Source organism: Moschus berezovskii, chromosome 3, assembly GCF_049115385.1.
Source record: "Moschus berezovskii isolate FMDL1 chromosome 3, NW_MosBer_1.0, whole genome shotgun sequence".
Classification (NCBI taxonomy): domain Eukaryota; kingdom Metazoa; phylum Chordata; class Mammalia; order Artiodactyla; family Moschidae; genus Moschus; species Moschus berezovskii.
In genome coordinates this window covers 74,081,014-74,097,177 of record NC_142462.1, presented here as the reverse complement: position 1 = coordinate 74,097,177, position 16,164 = coordinate 74,081,014, and the positions used below count along the sequence as shown (strand labels likewise).

General features: G+C 38.6%; 1 protein-coding gene across 1 annotated transcript; it reads right to left on the bottom strand.

The window, feature by feature from the left end:
• Window positions 1-229: 229 nt before the first annotated feature.
• NEUROD6 (neuronal differentiation 6) lies at window positions 230-1,243 on the bottom strand. The gene has a single exon (XM_055420249.1). It carries the CDS (start codon window positions 1,241-1,243, stop codon window positions 230-232), a length of 1,014 nt encoding a protein of 337 aa, XP_055276224.1.
• Window positions 1,244-16,164: the final 14,921 nt, after the last annotated feature.

The following is a 16,164-nucleotide window of genomic DNA, read 5'->3' as shown; positions in this document are numbered from 1 at the left end:
AGTAGAAACAGAATCACAGTGCTTTACAGAACAAAAGGAAAGGAAAAGAAGTTCTCATAGGAAAAGAGATTTATTATTACATAGAAAATTCTCACAATAGTTGAAACACACTCCAGAAACTAGTAAACACCTTAGATAGAGTTGTGCCAATTATTCAGCCCACAAGCATCTGCTTTGTCTTAATTAGACGGGGGAGGTGAATGACCACTGTTTATTTTCATTTTCCTCATTAATTATGAAAAACTGCATTTAATTCATCTTGCATGGTGAGAGATTGGCTGCGCAGATGTAAGTCGTAAGGGAAGTGGCTGTCGGTGGGCAACCTGAACATGGCACCCTGCCCAAGGGGACCCCTGGGTGGCACTGCACAGTAATGCATGCCATAATTGTAATTTTTGCCATAGTCCAAGGTTTCTTCTTGCTTCAGGGAAAATATCCCATTATAGTTAATTGGGGGAGGACTTAAGGGACCTTCAAACTGAGGGCTGGCACACTCAGGGGAAGTGCTTTCATAGAAGGATTCATACGCACTGCAATAATTGTAGGGTTTCATGGACTTGGAATTATCAAGAGTTCCATGCCCTGGGGGAGTGGTGAGCTCAGGGCTGTGGTAGGGTGGGTAGAAGGTAGAGTAGGGTGACCTTGTGTGGTGTGCAGCCTCCCCGCCCTGACCCACCAGGAAACTCCTGGCATTGAGCTGCAAGCAGCCTGCCACCAAGTTTGTAGTTGGCTGGGAAAGACCTTTGCATAAGTTTTGGACGAACGTGAGCAGATCAGGTCTCTTGCCGATTCTCAGAATTTCAGAAAGTGCCCAGATGTAGTTTTTGGCCAGTCGTAAAGTTTCTATTTTGGACAGTTTTTGGGTTTTAGAATAGCAGGGGACCACTTTTCTCAAATTGTCCAGGGCGTCATTGAGGCCATGCATCCTGTTCCTCTCCCGCGCGTTAGCTTCCTGTCTCCTGAACTTGACCCTCTCCAGTCGGAGCTTGGTCGTCTTTTTTTTCCTAAGACCTCTCCTCCTGGGCAACCCGTTTTCATCTTCCTCTTCCCTGTCTTCCTCCTCTTCTTCTTTCTCAGTCTCTTCTCCAGGGGGCCTTTTGATGCTCTTTCCTCGAAGGACAATCTGTTTGGAAAAGCTTTCTGGTTTCTTAATTTGCTTCTGGTCCTCGCATTCTCTAGAAAACTTTCTGCACATCTGGGATTCTGGCATTACAACAGACTCATCAAACGGTAGTGTTAACATGGTTCTCTAACCTTAAATTACCTGAAAAAATGCCAGCACAATATTTAAAGTGTTTTCATTTTTAAAGTTTATACACGTAAAACATATTCAATGACTTAATCATAAGAATACGAAAACATAAGAAAAACTGATTCCAGGACTAATTTTTTTATATTAAATAAAAATTTTGAGTTTGTGCAGCCTAGTAATTATAAAAAAATTGACACATGCAATAGGATTAAAGTATACAGGCAAACTATCAAAATAAAATAAAACATAAAGTATTTATTGTAATACCACTACTACCTCTGTTTCTCTTTGATTTTAAATTGATTTTTAATACACATAAAGGACTGTGGAATTCAATCAAATGCAAAACATGATATAGCAATGCTGAATTTCATTAATTCCAATTCCCCTGAGTGCAAAATGAGAAGAGACACCAGTTTTTAAAAGAAAAAGTGCTGCTTCTCCATTAGCTGACAAATTTGTGGAGATTTTTTTTTTCGGAAGAAAATAAGCCTTAACTTTATTTACTGTATTATATAGCAGTGAATTTAGGTAGTAGCTGTAGAAATACACAAATTTAAGAAGAAGATTAATCAGAGCCAATTTAGAAAACTGCTTTCTTTCTGATCAGTAAAGAAATATGTAAAAGAGCACTATTTTCCCAACCTTTACAAAAAAAAAAAAAAAAAAAAAAACCGTGGGGAGAGGATTAGGCTAATTTGGGATAAACTCTATAAATAAATTTCAAAATCACTGGCATTATTTTAAGTCAAAGAAAATAGTGAGACTTCTTTTCTATTTAAAATTTTTCTCAGTGTAATTGTTTACTGCTATTCAAATCATCCTGACAAAAAACACTCTCGTAGTGTTTTTGTTCTACGAACCACAGAAGTCTCCCTCTAGCTAATATCTGACAGGAACGGTCCAAGGATTCTGACTGCAATTGTGCACGTGTATTCAGAATCCTGAATGAAAGGGAAAAATAATTTGTGTTTCAAATGCAATTTGGCTTTTGTTTGGTGAAGCAGCAAGTATTTTCATCTAAAGTCTTCAAACAAATAGGCATGATAAAACAGAGACTTTTTAATTTAACAATCTCTAGCTTCCTCAACACACACACACACACACACACACACACACAAACAAACTCTTAGTAATGTCCACATACTTGCAGTTACATAATAGCAATGAAAGTATGTGATAATTACATCATAAGAATGAAATATGATAAGAAGTTATAGATGACAAAGAGCATATAAATACTATAAGACAGTGACACTGTATCTTTAAATACTTGCATGCAAAGCCAGCATCAATTGAAGTATATCTTTATTTATATTACCTTAGGTTTTAATTTCATTCAATAATCAGTTTTCATTTTGGATCTTCCAAATCTTTTCAGGCTGAGTGTCGCATCGTCTCCTGGAGTCTCTAGATCTGTGTGTATCTGCACTATCTCATTGATCTCTAAAAAGTGACATTGATGCCAACTGCCAGAGCTGGTACCCATGCCATCTGCTAGTGACGTCACAGGGCAGAGAGAACCATGTGATCCTCTCTCTTGGGACCTTCATTCTGCACTGATCATCTGGCATCCCTGTAAGTGGGTACCAGCATTCATGCATCAACACAGAAGGTTAGACTGATAGGAAAAAAATCTGCACCAGCCTTTCACATACAGTAGGTGCGTTTCTCCACGAGCTGCTTCGGCTTCACTGGCAATCTGTAGAAATAGCTGTGTTAGTGTTCAGTTTCGTCCTGCCAATGGTACAACTATTAGGGAGTCGTTAATATTCCATTCATTTACAAGATGGGCTTTTGTGCGAGCGAGAGAGGGTTTTTTTTGTTGTTGTTGTTATTGTTGATGTTTTGTAAAGATCACCATCCCGTTTATGCACCTGGGTACCCAGGGAATAAAAGGCAGTGAAAAGGAGCTGAAATCAGGAAAATGGTCTTGAGATGCTTAACCAGACTAAGATTTGTGTAAGCGAACGGGGATCAGCAAAGGTCTTCTGATTTTCTTGTTTTGTTTCATGGCATGAAACTTATGGGTGTGTGTCTGTGTGTTCTCTTATTAACATGTAAGACTTCTGTGCTTCTTAAGAATTTGGAATAAAAGAACAGTTTCTCCATCTGGGGTCTGTGAAAGACATGCTCAGATGCTTCCCTTTCTACACTTGCTGGTATCTTTCAACAACTTTTCATAGAGATTCTTTGTGTATCTGTATAAAATGCACAGACAACTGCAAGCCCACTGTGAAAGATTTCAGACTCTATTCTCGTGCCCTCTTCCCAAAGTCACAACTTTACTCTCTTATTGTCCCTGTCTTTACAGCCTTCACTGACCTGTTCCTCATTTCATTTCATAAACAATAAACATAAAAATGATCACTTAGGTTTTTATCTTTCTCTTCCTGACATTCTGCTGAATATTTTAATCAAAGGTTAGCTTTCCTATTTTTTGGAGCTTTCAGATTTTTTCCCCTTTCTCCTAAAAGTCATCACTTCACATTTTCCCCCCTGTAGATCAAAATCAATTTAAATATCTTCTCATCTTTATACCAGTGTCCAGTTACTTTTCTCTGTCAGATTTATTTCATATTTATCTTTTTTCTCCCACTTTTCCCTTTTGGTTTCTTAACAAAAGCAGGGTAGAAACAGTTAAGCAAGGCTGGCAAAGCCTTATAGATAAAACGAACTGTGAAGCCAGAGGCAAACCTCGCCTTCTTTTCTCTACTCCCCTGCCACCATCACCCCCCAACCCCTGAAATAAGAGGACATTTTATTTCAGGATTGCCTGTCACTAAAGTTAAAAGTACACTTTAAAAAATATATATAAAAGTTTAAAAATAGACAAACACAACCTTTGTTGTTTGACAACTGAGTAATCTCTTTCTATAAAGTGAGACAGTATGCTTTTGGTATTAAAGTAATCCCTGGCAGAGTCGTAACTGTTGAATCTGTGTTAGCATTCCCCTTATAAATCCCAGTTTTGAAAGGTTTAAAATTCTGCTGCTTTAATGCATTTTAGTTCCAAATTGGCATCGGGGACCTCAAGCTAAATGCAGCTTTTCTCCTGTCATACCCCACTCGTTTCCGTCTCCTCTCAAAGTTACCTGACTTTTCTTGTACTGTTTTAGAAAATTTGGAAGAAGTTGACAAAAAGAAGAATCATGCTAAGTAAAGGAGGGTTATTTTTTTCTCTCAATGGTTTGGTTTAAAAATGCAAATTTAAAATAAAAATAAGGCTATACAAGCGTAACTTAAAATAGGTGGGTAGGTTGGCCTAGCTCATGTTTTTTTTTTTTTTTAAATAATCCGACATGCCAAAGGCATTTCAAAATGTCTTGTTTAAGGGGATAGTCCTGGTAATGGGTGCCTTGCATCTATTTCCTATAGCTTGTGGTTCAGAAACTACATATACTTTTTATATCAGCACAGAGAATTTCTATAGGAAGACCAGGTGCAGATTTTGTTTGTTCTCAAATATAGTTTACTTTTCAAATGTGAAGGAACGTAAGTATCAGAATCACAAGCCGCAGAGCAGCCAGCCTTGTCATGAATGTTGTATATTGCACTATATTCTAAAGTTGCAAAGTCTCCAGAAGCCGTATTGTATTAAAGGCATCACAGACATGAAAATCAAAATCCAAGGAACAGATAATATGACGTGTTGGTAGAAAATTATCACCGGTGTAGCTCATCCCAGGGATAGATTTTATATTTTATCTCTGCGATGTGCAGACAAATGAGAAACAGCTTTTCCATGAAAATATTTGGGGCTGTTCTATTTCTGCCTTTGAACATGAAATAAAATCCTTTGGTGGTGGTAGTGATGTGCTGGGGTGGGGGGAATAGAATCTGTGTTGAGGTTTTCTGAATATTAATCTATTGTTTGATAGTCTTATTTTTTTTTCCCCAAAATAGAGAGGAAACAAAAAGTTGTTATGTCAAGATTTAGCAAGGATTCAGTATGTTTGTACAATAATCTTTCAAATGAAATTTCATTATGCATTTTCTACTATAGTTAAGATATGCAAATGTCTGTGCTGTTAATATGCATTCATAACATACACCATAACGGCTGTTCTACTCTCTGCTAAGAAAGCATGTTAACACCAATACTCTAAACAGAAATACATTCTGAGTTATAGACACATACTTAGAGTGTGGGGCATGTATCATCCCCATTTCTATAACTTGTTTTCTCATTTTACGGCAATCGCTGCACACCAAAGTTTACACCTATAACTCAGTTCATTATTAATTGAACTGATATGATCTTTGCTTCTGGGGCCATGACATTTTATAATAGATTTTTTTAAGTGCCCAGTGTCTGTTTGTCTGCTTCTGTCTTGCTTTCAGTGGGTGCATGTTCATATTTCACTTATAAAAATGACCCAGAGGAAATTTAGATATAATTTGACTCAGTTGCAAGGCAACAGAGACTGAAAGTCTAAATTAAGGCTCAAGTGTTATTATTTTTAGGTCATTCAGTTGGTACCTGTGTCTTAGAAAATGGGAATTCTGTTGACTTTCCTTTTCACAATCCCCTCATTACTTAAGAGATCAGTTTGGAATATGACAAGCATTTTCCTTAGCTCTCCAAGGGTATAAGACAGCAGAATGGAGACCTGCCCTGGATTAGGTAACAAAACCTCAGGACTGGAGTTTTTTTCCTCACAAGTAGGGTACTTCCTGAGACAGATATTGGACAATTTTCTCTATTGCCTTCTCTTTCTTTCTTTTTTTTTTTTTAAAGCTCTTAGACAAACGCTTCAGGGCAGCCTGGAAGCCTGTGAGCCTGCCAGTGTCAATCCCTAGAGTTTTAACTCTGTGATCCCCATTGCCTTGAAAGAGTTTTATGGCTGTGGCAGAGCATCCCACTTTGGAAAACGGCCCCTGGGATTTAAATAAAGGTATTTAAATTATAAGACAAAACAGTCTTATTTCCCTTGAAGCTTTAGAGGGTTTAAAATATAACTTGAATGAAGATGTCTTAATAGTCTATCTACATGTGATATAGGTGAGGATAACTTAGACTAAACAGATAATCTGGAAATAAAGCAACATTTGGGTTGTTTTTAGATTTCTTCCAGAGTGAAGACTAGATTGAATGGTACCGTTATTATGCAATAAAATACATAGTTGTTTATGCCACTTACAAAGCCCTGCAATATACAGTCATTGATTTTAGCCTTTGCGCAGAACACTGCAGTCCTTTCTAGAAATACATTTCTTATTTTTCTTCCATGAAGCATACTTTTTATTTTAATCACAAAATTGCATTTATTAAATTCTTTTAATAATTTGTTATCAAATAAGGTCACCTAAATATGCCAATGAAAACTTCTACCAGTATGAGAAAACCAGTGTCACTAGACTGAGTTATTAAATTTCCAACCATTAGTAAAGAAATGATGTTTTATTAACTTTCGTGATCTTATTATAAGAAAACGTAGTTTTCTTTACTTTTTTTTTATAATATTAAGAATGATTTATTGTCCCTAGTTACTATTTTTTATGTTACTGAATTCAAAATTTTTGCCATATCCCACTAATATGTATTATAATCATTACTTACAAACACAGAACACAGAAGTGCAATTTGTCTTCTTCCTGTTGTATGAATCTATTTTGTAAGACTGCAGTGGGTGCTTTATAAGGAGATTTTTATTTTTTACAGAAGCATATGCAAACTGCATCTTGAAAATCAAGTTTTATGTTAGTTGCTTGCATGATGATATGTAGGCTGTCTTCACACAGGGGATTCCTGGATGGGTTTCAAGAGGTTCTCGAGCCTCCTAAGATTGTGTACAAATTTGGCATGTAGTACATATGCACATTTTTCTAAAGAAAGGCTCTCTCTCAGATTCTAAAAAGTCGAGAATCACAACTAGGATTTTGTTGGCCTACTAACCTTGCTTTAAGCCTGATCCTGCTGTTTAATAGCGATGTGTCACTCACTCATTCGTTCATCCATTCAAAGAAGGTTAACTGAATATTTGTTTCAGAGTAATTCTTGACTCCTCTTTTTCACACTCTAGAAACCAAAGGTCTGCAAAGTTTCTCAGTACTGTCTTAAAATTATATCCAGAATCTAACCACTTTCTGGCAATTCCACTACTCCTGCTGTAGTTCAAACTGCCTTCATCTCTCACTTGGCCTAAATGACAACTGTGCTTTCATCTTGACACCTTGTATTCCATATACAGTCATCAGTTCAGCATCCTGAGGCATCTGGTTGAAATATGAATTGGATTGTATTTGCCTGTGCTCAGACATTTTCAGTGGCCTCCCCTCTCCCTCACTTGAAGCCAGATCTTTAGAGAGGCCCAGCGGCTTTCCCTGGCCTTTCCAGTCTCCCCCTCTACTGCTCTCGCCTTCATTCAATCAGCTCCAGCTGCACTGGCCCTCGGCTCTTTCTCACACTCTCAGGCATGTTCCTACCTCAAGACCATTGCCCTTACTCCTACCTGAATCTCCTTCCATGGTTTATTCTCACATTCTTCCAGTCTCTGCCCAAATGCGCCCGTCAGAGAGGTCCCCTTTGACCGCCCTGGAGTATACTGTACCCTTATCCCCATCCATCCTGCTCTATCTACCTCCCACCAGTTTTGCTTTCCTCAATAGGGATTATCACTTGCTAACATAATACATTGACTTATTTATTGTGTGTATTAATCTACAGTTCTAGCACCTGCTCATGAAAGGCCATAAGTACATACTTGAATGAAGATAGTTGTTCCAGGCACTGAGTTAGTGGTGGCTGTTCAGTGGAGTGTAGAGTAGCCATGGCAAAGTTGTTGAGGAGGTTACAGTCTAAACGGGGGACAGACAATAAACAAGTAAACACAGAATTGTGAAATTTACATGTTAGTGGCTACAGCGAATCATGGGAAGATCTACTGGATGACATGGGAACCTTTTTCTGATTCACCTTTTACGCTGAGCCATAAAGGAAGAACAGCAGAGATAAGAGCACATGTGAAAGGTCTCGTGTTCTCTGAGGACCAGAAGGGTCAGAGCCCAGTGGTAGTGAGGATCAGATGTTTTTCCAGAAAAACATCTACTTCTGCTTTATTGATTATGCCAAAGGCTTTGACTGTGTAGATCACAACAAACTGGAAAATTCTTCAAGAGATGGGAATACCAGTCTACCTTACCTGCCTCCTGAGAAATCTGTATGCAGGTCAAGAAGCAACAGTTAGAACTGGACATGGAACAATTGACTGGTTCCAAATTGGGAAAGGAGTACATCAAGGCTGTATATTGTCACCCTGCTTATTTACTCTGCTTATATGCAGAGTACATCATGCAAAATGCTGGGCTGGATGAAGCACAAGTTAGAATCAAGATTGCCAGGAGAAATATCAATAACCTCAGATACACAGATGACACCACCCTTATGGCAGAAAGTGAAAAGGAACTGAAGAGCCTCTTGATGAAAGTGAAAGAGGAGAGTGGAAAAAACTGGCTTAAAACTCAGCATTCAGAAAACTAAGATCATAGCAGTTGGTCCCATCACTTCATGGCAAATAGATAGGGAAACAATGGAAACAGTGAGAGACTTTATTTTTGGAGCTCAAAATCACTGCAGATGGTGACTGCTGCCATAAAATTAAAAGATGCTTACTCCTTGGAAGAAAAGTTATGACCAACTAGGACAGCATATTAAAAAGCAGAGACATTACTTTAACCACGAAAATCTGTCTAGGCACAGCTAAGGTTTTTCCAGTAGTCATGTATGGATGTGAGAGTCGAACTATAAAGAAAGCTGTGCACCAGGGATTGATGCTTTTGAACTGTAGTGTTGGAGAAGACTCTTGAGAATCGCTTGAATTTCAAGGAGATCAAGCAAGTCCATCCTAAAGGAAATCAGTCCTGAATATTCATTGGAAGGACTGATGCTGAAGCTGAAACTCCAATACTTTGGCTACCTGATGTGAAGAACTGACTCATTGGAAAAGACCCTGATGCTGGGAAAGATTGGAGGCACGAGGAGACAGGGATGACAGAGGATGAGATGGTTGGATGGTATCGGAAAGATTGGAGGCGCGAGGAGACAGGGGTGACAGAGGATGAGATGGTTGGATGGTATCACTGACTCAATGGACATTAGTTTGAGCAAGCTCCAGGAGTTAGTGATGGACAGGGAAGCCTGGCGTGCTGCAGTCCATGGGGTTGCAAAGAGTCGTACACGACTGAGCGGCTGAACTGAACTGATTTTTGAAGAATTTGTAATTTCTTTCAAAGGAGGACATTGGAATGTTTAAGGCAATCTAAGATTTGAAAAGATCATTCTGGCTATTGTGGAGAGAGGAGCTGAAGAGAGAAAAAGAAGAAAGGAGAGGATTTACAAAGCCTGTGAAAGTGGACAGAGCAAAAGAGTGGCCTGGATTGGAGAGGTGATAATGGAAATGGAGGTGGCCCAGACAGTAAAAAAATCTGCCTATAGTGCAGAAGACCCAGGTTCAATCTCTAGGTTGAGAAGATCCCCTGGAGAAGGCGATGAGTAACCACTCCAGTATTCTTGCCTGGAGAATTCCATGGACAGAGCCGGGAGGGCTACAGTCCATGGGGTCAAAAAGAGTTGGACATGACTGAGTCACACACACACACATACACACACACACAATGGAAATGGAGAGAAGAGGTCTGGAACTATATTTTGGAGATAAAATCAACAGAACTTACTGATGGATGGGCATATATAGTTGTGGGGAAGTTTCTCAACCTCTGGTCCTGGTGATGATGAACAGAAATCTTTCCTACACAGTCTTCCAAGAACCAGCCTAAATGCTTCATTTACAGTTGACATTTGAACAATTTAGGGGTGGGAGATAGAGGTGCTAATCTTCTTCACAGTCAAAAATACACGTATAACTTGTATAAAATGTATATTTGGCCCTCCATACACACAATTCCTTCATATCCATGGTTCTGCATCCTTGGATTCAATGAACAGTGGATTGTGGAGTACTACAGTCTTTGCTATTGAAAAAATGTATAAGTGTACCCAAACAATTTCAACTGTGTTGTTCAAGAGTCAACTGTCTCATGGAATCCTTGCAATAAAGTAGATGTGACTATCTCTATCATAAACGCTATGAAACTGTGGTTCAGAGAACTCATGTATCCACAGCTGCTGTTTTTAGGTGAGAGAATCATGATTAGGACCTAAGTCGGTCTAAATCCAAATCTTGATTTCTTAACAACTCACACTTTACTGCTTAGAGAATTAAGTGATCAAATAACAAATTGTCTAGCACTGTTTCTAGTACAAAATAAATCCTGACTAAATAATGAATAGTAGATGAAGTAGAAAAACTTAACAATGAATCTATTCATGAAATGTAGAATTATCCAATTAATATAGCAGGTGACTTAAGCTTTTTTATTCTAAATATTTGTTTTTTGGATCCATGTATAAAGACAGGTAGGTCAGTAGACTGCCCTGTATGACATAATCCTCTAACAATGATTATCATCATCATGACAGTGAGCTTCTGTTTGTCTAGAAGAATCAAAGATTGAATTGTTTGTTCTTTCATTATTTTTCATTCCTTCAACAAAACACTTACTTTCCTGTGTTACCACTCTAGATATTATGAGGAAAAGTAAAGATAAATAACAGAGCCCAATCTCTCAAGGAAGTTATAGTTGAATTAGCACATAAAACATGTCCATGATGTTCTAATGAAAAGTTGTGTGAGCTTACTATGAGCAGAGAGTTCGTTGGTAGGGAGTGAAGCACTGTTTATAATAGCGAGGACATGGAAGCAACCTAGATGTCCATCTGCAGACGAACGGATAAGAAAGCTGTGGTACATTTACACAATGAAGTATTACTCAACCATTAAAAAGAATACATTTGAATCAGTTCTAATGAGGTGGATGAAACTGGAGCCTATTATACAGAGTGAAGTAAGCCAGAAAGAAAAACACCAATACAGTATACTAACACATATATATGGAATCTAGAAAGATGGTAACCTTAACCCTGTATATGAGACAGCAAAAGAGACACAGGGGTATAGAACAGTCTTTGGGACTCTGTGGGAGAGGGTGAGGGTGGGATGATTTGGGAGAATGACATTGAAACATGTATATTATCGTATGTGAAACGAATCACCAGTCCAGGTTTGGCGCATGATACAGGATGCTCGGGGCTGGTGCATGGGGATGACCCAGAAGGAGGATAAGGGGAGAAGGGAGGTGGGAGGGGGGTTCAAGAAGGGGAACACATGTACACCCGGGGCGGATTCATGCCAATGTATGGCAAAACCAACCAATATAATATTGTAAAGTAATTAGCCTCCAATAAAAAAATAAAAGAATTTGAGTAGAGTTTGCAAGTATGTGGAGAGTTATTGTTTTCATTGGAAGTATAATAGAGATGGAAAAGCATGCATGACAATAAGTACACAGCTCAATTAATTTTGACAAACTGAACACCTCTATGTAATAAGATCTTGATAAAGAAATAGAACCAGAAGCCTCCTTCCTACCCTTTCCAGCTACCCACTGCTTTTCCCCCAGAGAGAGAACTCTCCTGAATTCTGACACCATTGCTTGGTTTTGCTCAGTTTTGCACATTATATAAATGGTATCATTCAGGATATACTTTTGAGGGGTCTGATTTCTTTCTCTCAGCATTTTCGTTTGTGCAGTTTATCCATGCTGTTGCGCATAACTGTAGAATGTTCACTCTCATTGCTGTATAGTGCCCAGTTATATGACTGTAGAATAATTTGTTTCTCCACTCTGTTGTTGACAGGAGTTGACAACATTTCCAGTTTGGGGCTATTATAAGTGGTGTTATTCTAGTACAAATAATTTATTAAATATATATATATATAGTAGGTGTAGTCCATTCCTAAGTATATGACCAACAGAAATGCATATGCATACATGTATTCTGCATGTGTAATTTTAAGAGAAGTTTGGAATAGGACATTTAGAAAGAGTTACTCTTTACTACTTGCCTACATGGTAGTCACACACTTTCTAAGATCATTAGGGCTTTCCTGGCAGCTCAGAGGTTTTCAGTCTGCTACCAATCTACGAGCATTTATTGAATGATACCTTCAAAACAAGCCTTTGTGATGTTGGAGAAAGACAGTTGAAGACACAATCCTTTCCCTCAGTGACTCAAGAGTCCTGCTGAGGAATAGAAACTAACAAACTTAAAGCAGTGAGATACACGAGGTATGGTATAGCTATGGTATAGCTGCTGCTGCTGCTAAGTCGCTTCAGTCGTGTCCGACTCTGTGTGACCCCATAGACAGCAGCCCACCAGGCTCCCCTGTCCCTGGGATTCTCCAGGCAAGAACACATGGTATAGAGTATCAAACAAATGATTATCTGCTGTGTTTATGTAATATCCTTTAGGAACATAGTGCAAATTTATGATTTTGCAAAATGTTTACCAAGAATATTTCAGAATACCTGCATTTAGAGTACTTTAGTTGATTTTAAGTTTTAAAACATGATGGCTAAATTATTGACTGACATTTGATTATGTTTATATTAGTGCTTTTAGTTAGTTGCCCAGTCGTGTCTGACTCTTTGTAAAGCCATGGACTATATCCTGCCTGGCTCCTCTGTCCATGTAATTCTCCCAGTAAGAATACTCAGGTGGGTAGCCATTCCCTTATCCAGGGGATCTTCCTGACCCAGGGATTGGACCTGTGGCAGTAAAGAATCTGCCTGCAATGCATGAGACCTGAGTTCAAACCCTGGGTTGGGAAGATCTCCTGGAAAAGGGAATTGCTACCCACTCCAGTATTCTTGCCTGGAGAATTCCATATACAGAGGAGCCTGGGGGGTTACAGTTATTCATGGCATGGCAAAGAATCAGACACAACTGAGCAACTAACACTTTATACATAAGCAGATCAGGATGTGGTATCTGGAACCAGAACCCCTGGTTCTGCCACTTTCTTGCTAGTTGACTCTGAGTAAGGTCCTATGCTTTAGCTTGTTCCATCAAATAGGGATAAATATATTTTTGTCTCATAGGTTGTTGGATATACATGGCTATTCTATTAGCTAAGCCTTGCGTTATTATTTGATGGATTATTTTAAAATAAAAATGGGATGCTAAAAATAAGGCATACTTTGTGAAGGAAAGGCTCACATCTCTGGCACTGTCCTCTGGTTAGCCTAGTATCTGGGGTATAGAAGGAGAGCACATATTATGTTGTCAATGAAACCAATTATTTTGAAATATTATATCCTTCTATTTACAAATTTTGCTCCTTGGGCCAGGAAATATAGTGGAATGTTAAAGTTAAAATAACGTCTGAGGGAAGCTTGAGCCAGGTTGCCGACATTTAAGGAACTTGGACTTCTCTCCTGTGAACACTCCATTTCTTTCTTTCTTATAGTATCAGGGCTTTGCCCTTTGTCTCCACCTACTTTTGAATTTCTTAGTGGCTTTGATGGAAGGAACACACTGCACCAGAAGATAAACAGACAGAAAGCATTTTTAGTCCTAGTATTTACATGCTTGCAGACATAAGTCCATGAGATGATTCTGAAACTAACGCATTAGGTTGAAAGGCTAACTTTGCTCATGACATAGATTGAAACTCACACAGGCACGATCCAGTCACTCCCCAGGGACCACTCTCATGTGTCCTGAGATCCGCCATGTGCAGGTAGATCTTATAACTCCTAGATCACATGAAAACAAAATTACCATTTACTACCTATAGCAATAAAATAAGCAGCAAACTAATTCTGCACAAAATGAAAAAGCCCAAATCATTATTTGTTGTTTTGTATTTTAGACTTCTGGTTGGTTTGCTCTGTTTGGCTGGCAGATCTCATCTAATTACAATATATTTTTCATTTGTGTTTTAAAACAGCAATCCAAACCCACTGTTATTATAACATATGTGGTAAGTTGTTGTTCCTGGGGTGGTAATAAATTTGTGGCGATCCATTCACATCCTCATGGGTTGGAATTAATCTTTCTCCTCTGATTTCCCACTACACTTTGTGCTTCTATTATTGTGCTTAGCATAATTTACTTTGTAGTGGAGCTATTTGGGAATGCATCTGTCTCCCCAGCTAGATCATGAGGACAAAAATTATCTTGAATTTTTGTCTGTTTCACTATGTTGTGCAGTCCCTACATCACACAGCCCACTGATTTGTACTTAGTATGGACACAATCAATATTGATAGTGGAATCAAGTCGATCACTTGCTTATTTGGCTGCAGAACACCTTAGAGCAGTGCGGCCCATCTGTCAATCAAAGCTATGATCTTTGTTTCATTAACACCAGGGCTAAGCAATGAGGTAATACGTTAGTGACAAAGAGCTCCATGCCCCACATATCACACGTTAGATGGTAGAGTATATAATTTCTTAAGCAGCAGGAATCTTTTGCTAAGCAAGAGGCTCTGAGGTGGCAATTATCGATCCATGACTTTACTTAGTCTGTGTAAAGATTTGGACCCAAGTATCTCCTTCCTGGCTCTTTTTTTAATCCCCAAAGGCTGCTCCAGTACTAATTATTTTTTTCAAAAGCTAGAGTAACTGTTTCACTAAGCTGTTTGCTGTTCATTTTGGCCATCAGTACTGGTACAAGATCCAGTCTAAGACTGTGGCACATGGGTTTGACTTCTTTAATTGGCCAGTGTTATTTTCTGCAGGAACTATATCATTAGTCTTTTGACTCAAAGATTAAGCATTCGTTCTCCAGGCTGGATTTTCTACCATTCACAGGAGATAAGTTTGGCTTGTAAGTGGCAATGATAACTTTCTGTATGCTAGCTCTACTTTTTCTCTGTTAAATTTTTGGGCGATGTTGACATAAAAAAGAATGGAAGGGACTGTCGTCCGTCATGCTCCATCTGGCCCTGCTGGTTACTTGGCTGCTGAGGCACTGCATACATTTGGTGGACTGATAAGGAATGGGAAATCCATGATATTAATAACGATCCTCTTCTCTGAAGCAGAAATCCTTCCAGTTTAGCATGTCTCTTACAAACAATCCATGTCGGGAGGGGGCTGAGAGAGACTCAGTGGAGAAAACAAAATAGAAGTGACTACATTATGCATTTGGAATTAGAGACCAAACAGAACACTTGAAGATGGTATGTTCTTAACAGCTGCAATTATTGAATGTCTAGTATGATAAACCAATAGAACATGGTGCCCATTCTTAAGAGGCTTTTAGTATTTAGGGACACTTAGACTCATGTAGACATATTCCTGTAAAGTAGCTGGGTAAGAATCATTTATAAAACTCCATAGAAGAAGTCTGTCTCTTTTAGGTTGGAAGAGACCCTAGACATTTTGGTAGTGATAGCAGTAAAAACAGAATAGCCCATTGGAAATTTGGATGAAATTAACATGCTTACCTGCTCTTTCCTACAAGGAAAGAGCAGATTGAAAAAGAAATTCTGAATTCTGAAATGTAGCTCAGAAGGTCTTTGAGTACTTGATTTTTAACTATTCCTCAGGAGACTGAAAAACTCATTTTTATTTTCTATGGGAATTCTAGTCATAACTAAATAAAAAGTGAGAATTATATGGATGAAGTGGTGTGGTCTTTAATTTAGAAATTCTGGGAAGCATGGAATTATGACTTTCGTGGGCCCTAGGCACCTTGCTTTTTTAGGCCCTGTCCACCAATAAAAAAATAATGCAAATTATCAAAATTATACTTGGTGACTGTGTTTCTATATAAGAAGTATAATCCAAGGTAGTTTATATTATTATTATATAATAATATGCTATTTATATGCTTATATATGGAATAGGCTTCCCTGGTAGCTCAGCTGGTAAAGAATCCTCCTGCAATACAGAACACCCCGGTTCTATTCTTGGGTCGGGAAGTTCCCCTGGAGAAGGGATAGACTACTCACTCCAGTATTTCTGGGCTTCCCTGGTGGCTCAGATGGTAAAGAATCTG